Source organism: Piliocolobus tephrosceles, chromosome 16, assembly GCF_002776525.5.
Source record: "Piliocolobus tephrosceles isolate RC106 chromosome 16, ASM277652v3, whole genome shotgun sequence".
Lineage (NCBI taxonomy): Eukaryota > Metazoa > Chordata > Mammalia > Primates > Cercopithecidae > Piliocolobus > Piliocolobus tephrosceles.
The window spans coordinates 16,357,525-16,373,538 of record NC_045449.1 but is presented as its reverse complement, the minus strand read 5'-3'; the positions used below and the strand labels follow the sequence as shown (position 1 = coordinate 16,373,538).

The 16,014-nt window shown below is 36.6% G+C and overlaps 1 protein-coding gene across 13 annotated transcripts in view; it reads right to left on the bottom strand.

Moving 5' to 3' along the window:
• The window catches only part of NCOR1 (nuclear receptor corepressor 1), a 187,565-nt gene that overhangs the window by 112,717 nt on the left and 58,834 nt on the right, over positions 1-16,014 (bottom strand). For 8 of the 13 annotated variants that reach the window (XM_023192154.3, XM_023192159.3, XM_023192158.3 and 5 more), the window contains exons 6-12: positions 14,772-14,885; positions 10,242-10,298; positions 8,845-8,897; positions 8,489-8,515; positions 6,346-6,412; positions 3,290-3,462; positions 2,138-2,228 (exon numbers count right to left, since the gene is read on the bottom strand). In XM_023192154.3, coding sequence (XP_023047922.1) covers positions 2,138-2,228; positions 3,290-3,462; positions 6,346-6,412; positions 8,489-8,515; positions 8,845-8,897; positions 10,242-10,298; positions 14,772-14,885 — 582 coding nt within the window. The remainder of the gene's footprint in view (positions 1-2,137; positions 2,229-3,289; positions 3,463-6,345; positions 6,413-8,488; positions 8,516-8,844; positions 8,898-10,241; positions 10,299-14,771; positions 14,886-16,014) is intronic. The other 5 variants (XM_023192167.3, XM_023192164.3, XM_023192165.3 and 2 more) reach the window with 1 other exon arrangement.

The window sequence follows — 16,014 nt, the reverse complement described above, 5'->3', positions numbered from 1 at the left end:
AACAGGGTATCATAATCAAATACTGATAGAACCCTATAACATATATCAACACAAAGACAAACTGTACAAACAGGCTATTTTTTCATCCTAGAGGAAAACTTACTGCAAGTAATTTTTCATGAGATCAAGCAACTTAACAGTTTAATTCACCACTGTATTCTCAATGCTTAAAGGAAAGTTTGGCACATAATAGGTTATAAATATTTGTTGAAAGAACAGACTTGATTGAATATAGATATGGAAAAGAACACACAGTTCGAGTCAGACGGCCTGGGTTGAGTATCTGGCTCCACTATTTATTAATTTGTGATCTTGGGCAAATTATTTAACTTGCAGCTGGGCTTTAGTTTCCTAACTTGCAAAACAGCCATTAATTATAGCCTCCACTTCACAGAATTTTCATAGTTTAAATAATACATATGAGGTGCTTATCACAATTGGCAATTTTAAGTAGTAATTACCCCTCAAACTCCCCCTCCTCAAAAAACCAAAGATGTAGTTAGTCCACCACAACCTAAACCAATAATACCCATAGAAAGAGGAGAAAAAAACTGGCTAGGTTAGGTAGTAGTAAAGGGTACAGCAGAGGAATTCATGACACTGCTTTTTACTTCTAAATGTGCTAAGCAGTATATAAACAGGAATTTTACTTATCTAAATATTTCTAAATTATTCAACATTTTAGATTAAATCTACTTCACTTAATTTTGCAAATCAAGTATTAACTGTATATTTAAGTCTTCAAAAAATATATTTATTTATACTTTACATTTATTTTGAAGTATAAAGCATTGTAAAAAATATCTTTGATCATTACTTAAGGCCACTACTTCAAATAAACAAGACTTTTAGAATTTTGAGATGAAGTTTAAGAAAAGCCATATAGTAACAAACCTGCACATTGTACACATGTACCCTAGAGCTTAAAGTATAATAAAAAAGAAAAAAAAAAGAAAAGCCATATAATAAAACCAAAACTAGCAAAACTCAGTCAATACTAGATGGCTTTTGGAACAATATTGAGAGTTTGAACACAGCTAAGAAGACTCAATGTTAGAAATGGAAATTTATTCTTATTCTGCATTTATTAATATTCAATTAAACATTAGGCACCAGGAACTCAAAGATAGCCTGACCCAAAGGTTTATAGTAACTGCACTCATGAAGACAACACTTTAGCTGATCATAAATATTTATTGAACAGAAACACAATAGAAATAAATGTAAACTGAGACTAACTAGACATTGAGTTCTGTTTTGGGAAAGTGAGTGGGGAAGCTTCACAAGGGAGGAAATACTGCTTTTGGGTCTGAAGATATATTTGTCAAACGTATACCTTGGTCTCTACTACCTGTGTCATAATTTTATTAATTCTGCTCTTTATACAGGCAAAGGAAACGCTTGAAAAACAAAGTAATGCCACTTGCTACAAAAGACTATCTTCACCTTAAAAATTAGTGAAATTTTTGTTTCATAGATGAAACATTCTTGTTCATAGATGAATCTCTTCCATATATAAACTTAATCTCTATATTCTCCTTCACCGATCCCTTTCACTTCATGTTACCATACTTGTCTGGGACTATATCACCTGCATACAGATGACTCTGATATCTAACCATCTCCAGTTCAACTATATCCCAGGTACACCTGCTAGACAACACCCTTTGAAGAACATACTGCCATTTGTAAAATACATGCTCCTTTGCCACTTTAGGAAAAGGCACCACCAGCGTAGTCCTCTAACCTAGAAACCAGGGAGTCACATTCTATTCTTCCTCTTTCTTATCTCCCACATCCCATCCATCTTGGCCTGTCCATTCTACCTTTCTATTACACTCTCCTACACATCCCTACAACTGTTGCCCTGACTCAGAACCTTAGTTTTATCCTAACAGCCTCCTCACTTCTCTCCAGGTCTCCTTGCTGCCAAAGCCATCTTTGTAAAATTCCAGTATGCTCGTGTGAATGCCTCATTTAAAAACCCTTTAATAGACACCTCAAATCTCTGACACAGTCTAAACTTTAGCACTCAATAAAGTTCCCACATTTACATACAAATAAACCCTTAGCTCCTAGTCTACAGAGTTAAAATGCTTTAATAATTAACGAATTAACTTGAATTAAATTTTCTTACCTCCTGCTCAGAGAGCCCATCAATAATTTCAGAAATCTCATGCTCACTCCTAGCAATGGTGGCTGAAAGACCAGCTCCCCTCTGCCCAACTCTAAACATGAGGAAGAAATTAAAAATATATTTAAAGGCCTTATACAAAGAAGACACATCAATTAAATTAACTATAGATTACTTTTCTGAATGGAATTTTTTAACAAAGAGAAGAAATGTAAAATACTATTGAATATATACTTTTAAGTAATATGTTTCTGTCACCTATTAACAACAATTTAAATGTTATGATTGAGATTTGAAGGTTACATGTTCAAGTTCAAATGGCAGAACTAGTTAGGGAAAACTTCTGGAAAATCACAGTTACTGATGCCATTTCCATTTCAAATGGCAGTCTTTGTATGTCCTGTAGTAGACTTAGAAAAACACATGAAACATTTTTAAAAGGAGAGAAAAAACTCAATCAACATCCCTCACAAAAATTTAATTGTGAGTTAAGGGGCTTCCATACATGACTCTTACGTGAAACAAAAAAAAAGAAAACTAATGCTTTTAAAATCTTTGTAAAATACCTGTTCACTAAAAGTAAAACAAATCAGAATCTATCAAAGAATTTCTTAATTGGCCATCAACTGAATATAGTTTGAATATGTTGGTAATGAAGGACTTAAGGATATTTAGGTCTGTTCTTGTTCACTGTCATTTCCAAAGGATGTAATATTTTTAGGAACTTCAGAATTAATTTCAAAATAATCACATATTTAGATTTAACAGGATAATACAAAAAATTAAATTTACTAAGACACAATGTTTACTGGTTGATAATAAAGTTTTCTTTTCAACATAAAAGTTCTTTTTAACTTTTAAGTTCGTGGGTACATGCGCAAGTTTGTTATATAGGTAAACCTGTGTCATGGTGATCTATTGTACAGATTATTTCAGCACTCTGCTGTTAAACCTAGTACCCACTAGTTATTTTTCCTGATCCCTCTTCCTCCTTCCATCCTCCACCCTCTACCCTCCGATAGGCCCCAGTATGTGTTGTTCCCCTCTATGTGTCCAAAACATAAAAGTCTTTATAAACTTTCTTCATGATCAGTTTCAAGAAACAATAAATATTTGAAGAAAAATATCACAGTCATTAAACATCTAACAACTTACCGCTGAAATCTTTCTTGCTGTTCTCTTTGTTTTCGAATTTCTGGAAACTGCTTTTCATAGTATTCCCTTGTTTTGCTTTCTTTAGCTTTCCTCCGAGGATTATTTTCTATTCTGTCCACTTTTTTCTCCCATGCCTCCATGAGCTGATCATAACGCTGGCAGATTTTTTGTTCCTATTAAATATCCGTAGCAAATTAATAATAATTAAACTAAACTCTGATTCTGACAAACCTAATACTTTAAAATAAATGCTACTTCTTAAGGTTAAGTCAGAAGTACATTTGGCTTATGACTCAATTGTGAATGAAAAGCTGAAAGAGGAGAGAGGAAAGGTAGCTCTGTTTCCTACTAAGATCAACACACAGAGCACAGGTTGGCTGGATATGTTAGTTAACATTAAGGCTATGCATATTTATAAACTACTTGACACCTACTATTAGTAGTAGCTGACCAGTTACTTTTATTTTGCTTAAAACATTATGTTATTATTGTCCCAAAAAAATGGAAAATTAAAAATACAAACATGTAATAGTTCATAATCTGACCAATCACCCAAAGGCAACCATATGAACATTTTGTTGTTATCCTTCCAATCTGCAAAACAAACATGCATGCTTTAACGGTTCTATTGTTGGAGGTTCTGGTTGACTGACATTTTTTGCTATTATAAATAATGTTATGCAATAAACATTTTGACAGTATGAAAAAGGCAGAAAATGATTGGTTGTACTTTATCAAAAAAAGAAATCCAGGCCGGGCGCAGTGGCTCACACTTGTAATCCCAGCACTTTGGGAGGCCGAGGCGGGTGGATCACAAGGTCAGGAGTTCGAGTCCAGCCTGGCCAATATGGTGAAACCCCATCTCTACTAAAAATACAAAAATTAGCCAGGCATGGTGGAGGGCACCTGTAGTCCCAGCTACTTGGGAGGCTAAGGAAGGAGAATCGCTTGAACCCGGGAGGCTGAGGTTGCAGTGAGCCAGGATCGCGCCACTGCACTCCAACCTGGGTGACAGACAAAAAGAAAAAAAACAACAGAAATCCAGTGAACTACATGAAATTGAGAATTAATGCTTCTAGAGAAGTAATTAAATTATGATACCATTTTCTAAATAGAGAAGAAAAGACAGACGAACCCCCCACTATGGACAAAGAACTGTCAACATATCTGATGACACACGGATAGAGGAAAGTGAGGAAGGGTTCATGAAAAACTGCTAACATGTTCATCTTAAGAAAGTGGCACTGGAGAAGAGAATATTGTCTTTCTCACATTCCAAACCACACCCCACTCCCACTTCTCAATTACTCTTATATGTTTTCTGTGTCCTTCACCCTTTCTCCATTTCCACTGGTACCCTCATAATCCAGGCCAACATCATCCCTCACATAGATCAAAACAATAGCTCCCATGCATTCTTCATGTTGTAGCCAAATGCAAATTCTTTTTTTTTTTTTCTTTTTTTTTTGGAGATGGAGTTTTGCTCTTGTTGCCCAAGCTGGAGTGCAATGGCACAATCTTAGCTCACCGCAACCTCCGCCTCCCAGGTTCAAGTTATTCTCCTGCCTCAGCCTCCTGAGTAGCTGGGGTTACAGGCATGCGCCACCATGCCCAGCTAATTTTGTATTTTTAGTAGAGATGGAGTTTCTCCATGTTGGTCAGGCCGGTCTTGAACTTCCGACCTTAGATGATCCGCCGGCCTTGGCCTCCCAAAGCGCTGGGATTACAGGCGTGAGCCACTGCGCCCGCCCCGCTAAATGCAAATTCTTAAAATGCAAACCCGAACATTATGCAACCTCCAGGACAGTATACAACCTGGCTCTGGCTTCTCTCAACAGCCTCATTTCTCACCACACTGCCAGCTCAGTCTACACTCCCTCTGGCTCTCCGACCTTCACTTAAGCCACTCCCTCTGTGTATACAAGTTTGCAGAGAATTGGTTTTCCCCTGAAACTTCCCCTCATAACTCCTATCTGCCTTAAGTGTCCTCCTCAGTCATCCGTAGTCCACGACCACAGTGTGATCCAATACTATGACTGACCTGTCTGACTCCCAACAACTTAAGCTCCCCGTAACTACTAAAACCATATGGCTATCTTGCTCACCTTTGCAGAACAATATATGGCACAGAGTACACAGCCAAGTGATATTTAAGCAAATCGGTGAAAATACAAACCTTATAGTGTTTGCATCACCAGTGAACTTATTTAGTGAGTACCAGAATTACAACAAAATTACTTGGAAAGGAAAAAAAAAATACATGAGCTAATTTCTTACTTGATATTTATATGTTCTTGGCAAAAAAACAATTCAAGACCAGTAATTTAAGATTGTATGAAGGAACAGACTGGCATATTAGAACATTAGATGTTTTCCACCAAATAAAAGCTGCTGACTCTTGAGCTTTACAACTCATTAAACTGTCAGGTCATTAACTTAAGGCACAAAGTTCATTTTTGATGTCGATTTAAAGAGTAGCATTTATTTAATAGACACTTGAGTTTAAATGTAGTAACAGTTTATCTGTAAAATTAGTATAAACATATTATGAAAATAAAATTACTGGCATTATATTTTCTATAACTTAATTCCCATGTATATAACCACAAAACTTTTGGACTGCAAGTCATATAACAAAATATGGAAAACTATTTGAATTTGAAAAAGCTGAACCCTAGTTGACCCCATTTCTAATAAAAGAAAGGGTAGTAATATCTAATCAGCATGACTGCAACTTACCCACAACTATTTGAGGCTTAAGAAACTAAAGTATCTTTCATATTCTTTTAAACTACTCACCATTTTATTTTGACTAAATGAAAATGTGCTAATAGATGACCAATGAAATTAATTTGATAATATTAAATATAAACTATGGTGTCAACATGTTACTACAATTAGATTTAAGTCATATATATATATGATTACTTTCTAAATCAGCACTTATCCTCGAATGGAGTCAAGGACCATTCTTACTAATAGCAGGAAAGTGAATGCCTAAATGAGCATGAATGGGAAAGCTATACAAATTTCAGTTAACAAGGATAGGACCTCACCCTTTGTTTTCTTGCATGATTTCTTCTTTTAAAAAATAAAATGAGTTTTTTCCTCATCACCTGGTTTCTAGAAGAGAAAAATATGGTTGCATGACATTAAGAAAAAGCACAATTTAATAATGCACTCACTTTTTTTCCAGAGACACTGGAAAATAGGCAAAGATCACTTAAGAATTTATGATGTAAACAAAGTTAATCCTAATCTTTTCACCCTGCAAAGTAAGACTTTATAATTTTTGCAAAAATTAGAATGGACTAAAGTTCCTCCCATTCTACAGTAAGACTTTATATAAAATAGTTAACTTTCAATTAGCACATCCAATTATAAGGCAAATATTTTCAAATTAAAATTACAGTTACTTATCCTTCTTAACAACTCTGGTGACATAAACATCTTACTCTTTGAGGAAGGGAGGTAGAAGAGAAGGAAACGTTTTTACAGTTACCTCCCTACATCAGGTGCTAACCTCCCTTCTATGAGGAGAATGTATACCAACATATGTAGAGATAGGAGACTTCTGCTTTAAACAGAAGATTTTCTTCAGTCACAGAATGACACAATCCACTCTAAGAAGTAACGGAGGGCAATGTGACAAAACAGGAAGATTTCTAATGTATCTTAATCACTTTTTAAATTGGAGGCATTGTGACCTTCAAAAACAATGACATGCAGGTTCAAATATAAATATTTATACCCCACCTATTTCCAGAAAGGATTTCAAGCTGATTATTCAAATACAAATACAAAGTCAAGTCAAGTAGAAGTAATTTTTTGGATTATCTGCCACTCAGGACTAACATTGACACTGGCTCCACTCAAATAAGCATGGACAATCAGGAGCTGGCTATATGAAAAAGTAGCCAAGAGATGAAAAGAATTATTAAAATGTACATTTGCTATTTCATACAAAGCAAATGACGGTGATGAAAGAATAGCTACTGAATGACTCATACAGATGCATGCAACTGAGGAAATATTTCAAAAGGTGTCATACAGGGAAGCATTACTATATACTCAATTTGCTCTAATTATAATTATATGTTACTCAAAAGCAAATGACAATGAACAAATACAATCTTAAATGTTTCCTAGAAATTTAAATGAAGTCAGCCAGTCAGTAATCTATCTCAGGATAGTGTGCTGAGCACTAAATAGGCAACGTAGATGACATGAAATAAATTAGACAGGGCTGCTCTCCAGACTGTATCAGGAGAAACACGACAACACCACAAACATAACACCGAGGCTTTGTGGGGGGAAAAAAAAAAAGTCATTAAGTAGCCAACTAGATCTTATCTGCTCTTCTACTCTTTAAAAATGTTAAAACGGCTAAGCAGTTCCAAAACAAGGTATATTATATGTGAGTTTTGACTAACTTACTTCTAAGGGTTCTCAAGATCATAATAGCATCTCACAGAAAAATTCACAAATACATAAATTTTATTATGAACCACTTACTTAACAAAAGTTAAAATTATTCAAATTCAATTGTTTTCATGCATACTACCATGCAAATTCTATTTGCCACCAGTTCTGCAAAGTAGTCAATAATTGCACATACTCTCAGTTAAGAAATTTTTAAAAAGAAAAAAGTATATATATATATATATATATATATAAAATAGCAATGTGCTCATTAGTAACCATACTAGTAAATAATTATAATGTTCTGGTTATACTTAATAAAACACATAAAGTAGAAATATCACATTTTTGTCACAAACTAAGAATAAAGCACCTAAAACTCTCTTAAATTAAAAAAAAAAAAAAAGATACCTATCTAGCTTCCTCTCTTACTTCAATCAGATCAAGAAATCAGATTTTCTTTTCACTTATTTTCTTATTCCAAAATCTGCATCCATAAAGGCCTGGTACTAGGATGAGCAAGGCTAAGCAAACTACATTCTGGAGCAGCCTCCTCACCCACGAGGTGACTGAGCGCTTCCAAGGCACCAGGACATTAAATGGCAGAAGGGTCTACAAATACCGTCATTAGCAAGAGTCATGGAAGGGATTTCCCTAGAATAGGATTTTGAATAATGATAAAATGATCCGTGGCACTTCTACTTTGCAATGGCAGATGTGGCTTGGTGGGGGACGGTGTCATCACTAGTCTTAAATGAAAAAGCTTCATTATCTTACTTCATCATGCGCCTTGCAGGTACTCCACTGAAAAAAAGACAAAACAGGAGGCAAAAAATTCAAGCCTCAAGGTAAGCCATTTCAATGTTAAGTATCCACCTTTTTTACTAGCAGATTATAAAACCAGCTAGTTTTATGCAATAATTTATTTCATTTTTTGGCCTCGGAAACTCAAAGCTGTTACCCCAACCCCCAAGAAGCCAGAGGAAGATAACATATAGTAAAACGACAGCAAATTACACAAATCTAAAACATACCTACACTATATTATAATAATGTCAGCAGATAACAAAAATGATCTCTTTATAGAATATATGGTCTTTAATTGAAGAACTCCAAAGATGATCAATACTTACGTCTTGATGTTCTCATGGTACACCTTGGTATCTGATGGCTGGTTATAGAGTGGCTATAAAAGAAATCAAATATTTGTATATAAAATGTTGTACATATATCTATGAAGAGACAAAGAAACATAATTTTAATGTAAGCACAGGTAAAGTACTAATGGATCTACATAATAACACGCCCTACCAAAACCTCCAAACTTCTATTTTATTTATTTATTTATTTTTTTAATTATACTTTAAGTTCTAGGGTACACGCGCACAACGTGCAGGTTTGTTACATACGTATACATGTGCTGTGTTGGTTTGCTGCACCAATTAACTTGTCATTTACATTAGGTATTTCTCCTAATGCTATCCCTCCCTCATCCCCCACCCCACGACAGGCCCCGGTGTGTGATGTTTCCCACCCTGTGTCCAGGTGTTCTCGTTGTTCAATTCCCACCTATGAGTGAGAACATACAGTGTTTGGTTTTCTGTCCTTGCGATAGTTTGCTCAGAATGATGGTTTCCAGCTTCATCCATGTCCCTACAAAGGACATGAACTCATCCTTTTTTATGGCTGCATAGCATTCCATGGTGTATATGGGCCACATTTTCTTAATCCAGTCTATCATTGATGGACATCTGGGTTGGTTCCAAGTTTTTGCTATTGTGAATAGTGCCACAACAAACATACATGTGCATGTGTCTTTATAGTAGCATGATTTATAATCCTTTGGGTATATACCCAGTAATGTAATCTCTGGGTCAAATGGTATTTCTAGTTCTAGATCCTCGAGGAATTGCCACACTGTCTTCCACAATGGCTGAACTAGTTTACACTCCCACCAACAGTGTAGAAGTGTTCCTATTAGTCCACATCCTCTCCAGCACCTGTTGTTTCCTGACTTTTTAATGATCACCATTCTAACTAGTATGAGATGGTACCTCATTGTGACAAAACCTCCTAACTTTTAGATTCCCTGAATAACTGTTAATCCCATCTCCTGTCACTCCCATAATACAGTTTATAAATCCACTGTTTCCCATAATAAGTATATTTATGCACACATCTTTAATTTCAAAGTATTAATACTCCCTAATACTCAGGAGTATTAACCATTGTCACTATTTTAACAGTAACATTCAAAGAGTTTTCTAATTCTGTTCTTAATTCTCATTCTACCTGGAAGGATTAAATAGCTGCTCAAGCAAAAATAAGCCCAGGATGATGCTTCTGCAAAGGTGTGCAAAGGTAACCAAGTTCACTCATCATTACTTTAAACTTCATCTCAAACTCTGCTCAGCTACATCTCTCTTATTCCAAAATAAACGGATCATATTCCATCTTATCCCAAGAAAAACTACTATCAAAAAAAAAAAAAAAAAATCAGTGCAAATGAAGAAAGTAATTTCTTACTTACCAGTTCAACTTTTGGGCCAAGACCTTCAAAAATTTTATGAGCTTCTTCTGCTTTTTTCTAGAGATAAAGACATTGTTGTATCACATAATTAAAAATTACATTATCTAAGTGCAAAATCATTATTTAAAAATATTTATCTAAGACTAATCTATAGATGAACTTATCCTTATTTCCAAATATCCTTCTTCTATATGATAGGCTGAAATATGTTCCAATTATTTTTTATTTTTTCTTAACTTGTAGTTACAATGATAAAAAAAACTCTGAAATTGTATTTTCATAGCTTTCCTCACCAAATTCAGTCAAAACTTAACATTTGTATTGAAAGCAATGCCTGAAGAATTGATGTTTTTAAAAAGCAAATAATTATATTAAAAATCTGGAGAGAGGGAATGAAAATTCACTATTAGAAACAAATCCCCCAAACGTTCTACATACTTTAACTCATATTATCTCTAACAGAAACTTTTTAAAGCAATAATATACCATAAAATGGCCACTCTTTACTGTGGTAAGCCACACTGATCTCTATGAAGAAAAGCTGTTAACGAGCTAATTTTCTAGTTACAAGGAATCCTTAGTAATAGCTGAACAACAAAGAAAACCGCTAACTTGAATTATTCAAAGTGCTCAGTAGTTAAAAAACGCTGAATTATATGTATTCGTAACATGTTATTTCCGCACCCCCCCCCCCCCCCCCCGCTTTTTTTTTTGAGACAGGGTCTCACTCTGTCACCCAGGCTGGAATACAATAGCACCATCATAGCTCACTGCAGCCTCAACTTCCTGGACTCAAATAATGTCCCCAACTCAGCCTCCAAAAGCTCTTCTATTACAGGTGTGAACCACAGCAGCCAGTTGCTATTTTGTTTTTGTTTTTTTTTGAGATGGAGTCTCGCTCTGTTGCCCAGGTTAGAGTGTAGTGGAGCGATCTCGGCTCACTGCCAGCTCCGCCTCCCAGGTTCACGCCATTCTCCTGCCTCAGCCTCCCGAGTAGCTGGGACTACAGGCACCCGCCACCATGCCCGGCTAATTTTTTGTGTTTTTAGTAGAGATGGGGTTTCACCGTATTAGCCAGGATGGTCTCGATCTCTTGACCTTGTGATCTACCCGCCTCGGCCTCCCAAAGTGCTGGGATTACAGGCGTGAGCCACCGTGCCCGGCCCCAGTTGCTATTTTCAAAAGTAAAATAATCTAGACCAAAGTGTTACCTAGCAGAAATCTTCCCTTGCTAAGATTAATCAATCAATACTTTGGCAACAAAAATTTTAACTTAAGACTCTCATATGTTCATATTAGAATTTGTATTCTAAGTCTACAGACATAAGTAAATAACTCTTCAAATATATGTTCGGTATGTTCTATGTGCCAAGCACTCGCTAGACACTAAGAAAATAATGAATAAGATAAGCCTTCCCACCATAAGAAGATGAGGGGTCTTGAAAGTTTTCCTAGAGAAAATGATACTTGAACTGGGGCTTGAGGTAAGAGTGTGCTCGGCAGAAAAGACAAAACATGGGGCCACGTGACAGCAGGGGCAACATAGTAGGGTAAATATATTACTATCAAGAGAACATCCAAAACCTCCTCTGGTGGGATATTACTAAGAAAAGAGTATGGGGCAAGGGCCAGAGAGGTAAGCATGTAAACATCAATAAAAGCTTGGGCTATTCCGTATAAAGTGGGAAATCATCAAAAGGCTCTATTTGGAGAATCATTAAATGGGAGAAAATATGAAAGATGGGTTAGAAAGAAAAGACTAAAGAGTGAGACTCAATAACTGTGTGGGAGATGAAGGCTCAAATTAAGCTAATGATAAAGGTAGAGGAAAGAAGCGCAAGACCAGACCAATATTTAGGAGGTGGGACTAACGCTCTTCACTGATTACCTCAACATACATGAAGAGGCAAAGAGAGAGAACTGGATAATTCCTAGGATGCTGGCCTAGATGACCAGAGGTGCTGGCACAGAATATACTTCCTACCATCACCCTTTTCTTTCTTCTGATGTCACATTCTCTTGCAAATCAACCCATCAAAATATAAACAAGGCAGGTCGCGGTGGCTCATGCCTGTAATACCAACACTTTGGGAGGCTGAGGCAGGGGGATCACTTGAGGTCAGGAGTTCAAGACCAGCCTAAAAACATGGAGAAACCCGGTCTCTACTAAAATTAGCCAGGCAAGGTGGCATGTGCCTATAATCCCAGCTACTTGGGAGGCTGAGGTGGGAGAATCACTTGAAACCAGGAGGCGGAGGTTTCAGTGAGTCAAGATCGTGCCACTGCACTCCAGCCTGGGAAACAGAACAAGGCTCTGCCTCAAAAAAACAAAAATTTGATACACACACACACACATTCTGCAAATTTCTCCAGTAGAACCCAATAATCACCTTTCTATATGTATTATTCTTCTGAAATTAGAATATTTACAAATATTTTTGGAACTTACAACTGATAGGGTAATATCAAATAGAACTGTTAAAAATAGTCTGTTTAGAGACTAAACAAACTTAGACTGAAATTTAACTATGATGCAAGTCGACTTTTCTCAGGAAGTCAACTTTAAAATTAACACTTTGGGGCAGTTTTTTTCCTCCCACTAACTTTCTAAATAAAAGAAATGGTCCCTCGATCTCTTAAGCTACACTTGGCTTAATTCCAACTAGTGCAGACTGATGTCACACAAGGAATAAGAGGGAGGTGTACTTCTGTAATTACCCCTTTTCTCCTTGCCTATGGCGCTGAAACAGATATGCTCATTCATTAAAAAATGCTAAAGGGACAGGGAGGGCCTTTCAAAGGGAGCATATTGGGGCAGAAAAAGCCTTGGGGAGTACATATGAGAAAGACTGGGTTCTAGGCCCACTGTGCTCTCCTAATGCCTATTTACTTGATCCCTGAGGTCACAGTCACAAACTGGCTATGGAGCCCATGAGCCCACAAAAGTGTTTTGCAGCTATACAGAGGCCTTTTTCACATAAAAGCCCTATTTTGGGCTTTTCTTAAACAAGGGAGCAACTGTATATCCTGGGCCACAGCCCCCATCTTAGGCATGGTCACCTCCTTCCCTTTCTTTACTGGATTTATCTTCATGTAGACTGTTGCGGCCATACAATAAATTGGACTAATGTTGAACCCAGCCAAGAAAATAATGTTAATTGCCCGTATTTTTACTTGCCCATAACACTTACCATTACCATAAGTATATTTCTGATGACTCTCAGTAATCTACTTGATACATGTATATCTAAATCCAAGATCATTCCTATAAAAGCTAATTTCTTTATTTAAGTTCAGGAGTACATGTGCATAAATATTTATTAATTCACAATTGCTTTACTTAAGGTCAATTTCCTTTAGGCTGTGGACTACTATAAAGTTACAGACTGTATGTATAAGACAGACTGACAGATGAATCCTCTCACTACAAATCAAATAAATCAAAACAACAATTCCAAATTTTACCTGATGATCACACCTTTATCTAAAAAGCCTATACTATCCCACAGTATAGAGCATATTATCATCTTTTGCACTGTGGACTTCTGGAAACCCACTGTTAAACAGACACTTTCTTCATATTGAGGTAAAATCAGTTTCCCTCTAACAGCTAGTTCCTGGGCCATATTCTGGCCAAAACTAACTTCGATATTACAAAAATGATTCATAGAATTCATGGCTGGCTTTTCTGAATCCATGAACTGATCCATTAAGAGTACGAAAGTAAACCTAAAAAAGCAAAGTCTACCTAAAGGTCAAAATCTACCTTGAACTTTTTTTTTTTTTTTTTGAGACCTGAGTTTTGGTCTGTTGTCCAAACAGACCCAAACAGCTGAGATGAAGTGGCTCAATCTCGGCTCACTACAACCTCTACCTCCTTGGAGCAACTGATTCTCCCGCCACAGCCTCTCGAGTAGCTGGGACTACAGGCATGCACCACCACGCTTGGCTAATTTTTGTATTTTTAGTAGACACGGGGTTTCTCCATGTTGGCCAGGCTGGTCTCGAAATCCTGACCTCAAGTGAGCCACCATGCCCCACCTTGAACTTTTTAACTGAAGTTCAAACCACAGCCCAACTACGATGGACTGTGAACTAATGCTGATAAGAAAGTTCATTTCCACATGCAATGACCTATCTTTACTAAAATGTTATCAGTAGTCAGCATTAAACATCATTTATTATGTGAAAAATTGCAGAATGGTTGTTTTGTATTATATGTTACCAAACTTCCTTGCCAGTATTCATATAATAGGAGACTCAGCTGACAAAATTTTACTGATTAAGTATTTATATAATGTATAATGCAAAATGAAATATTACATAATTTAAGGCACAACTGTAAACTTTCTTTCAATTGATAAGGAAAAAAACACCAAGCTTCAGTCAGCCAAAGTTATGAACATTCAAAATTATAAGAGAAATCAGGTTTTAATAAAATTAAAATTATACCAGCATACATTCAAAACTGAAAAGGGCAGAGTCAAGTGGGTTTAAAGGCCTGTGCTGCCAGAGATGGTATGAGCTTACCCGATTCTCATCATAAATAATTTGGACAATACTGCGGTGTTTCTGCTCCACAGGAGGAGGGGACACGGGCTTCTCAGGCTCAGGAGGTTTAGCTGCCTCTTCTTCAAGCTGTTGCTAAGAGACCCAGAAAGAAAGAGTCAAGCAAATGCTGCACACCACACCCAGCAGTGATTAACGGCTGGAGATAACACAGGCTACTAAGCTTTGCTTGTAGATTCTGTAGGGTAACCAATTAATCCACAAGGGTCTCATGGACCAAGAGCTCAAAGAGAATTAACCGGATTTATTTCATAATCAAACAACATAAATTTTCATAAGATACAGAGTTAAAAAAAAAAAAAACTAAGAGGAAGCATCCTTTAAGATTTTAATTCTGACAAACTTAAAGCAAAATAATAAGAGAAATTAAATTTAATGAAGGTACTCTACATACCTCTATCACAATGACCTTTGACAGCACTGAAAAAACACTCTTACATGTTATAGATACACAGTATACATTAATATTTGCTGGGCAGAATATGGTAGAAAGGAGTTCAAGGGTTAATCCTTAACTCAGCATGGCACCATGCCACCCTCAACACCCAACCTTCACGTGTTACAGTGCTCCAGTCAAAGGGCAATCAACAAAACTACAAAAATATAGACTGTTGGTGTGCGCAAGTATAAAGAAAAAGCTAACTGTATTAGCATGCCGGAGTTTGAGCCTCAGGGTCACCCTTATAGGTGGTGTGATCCTAGGAACCTTTGTGGGTACTTAGGTCAATCTTTTTTTTTTCTTTTATCTTTTTTTCTTTTTTTTTTTTTGAGATGGAGTCTTGCTCTGTCACCAAGTCTGGAGTAGAATGGTGCTCACTGCAACCTCCGCCTCCAGGATTCAAGCAATTCTCCTGCCTCAGCCTCCTGAGCAGCTGGGATTACAGGCACCCACCACCATGCCCGGCTAATTTTTGTATTTTCTTTTTAGTAGAGATGGGGTTTCACCATGTTGGTCAGCCTGGTCTCGAACTCCTGACCTCAGGTGATCCACCCACCTTGGCCTCCCAAAGTGCTGGGATTACCCATGTGAGCCACCACGCCTGGCTCCCTTAAGTCAACATTAAACAAACACCTAAACTACTCATAAATAAAGTAGGCATAATAATACTACCTATCATACAGCTTTTTGAAAAGACTAAATGACTTAACATATATATAAAGCATATTACCACTATAAATTGTAAATATTACTGAATATTACCAG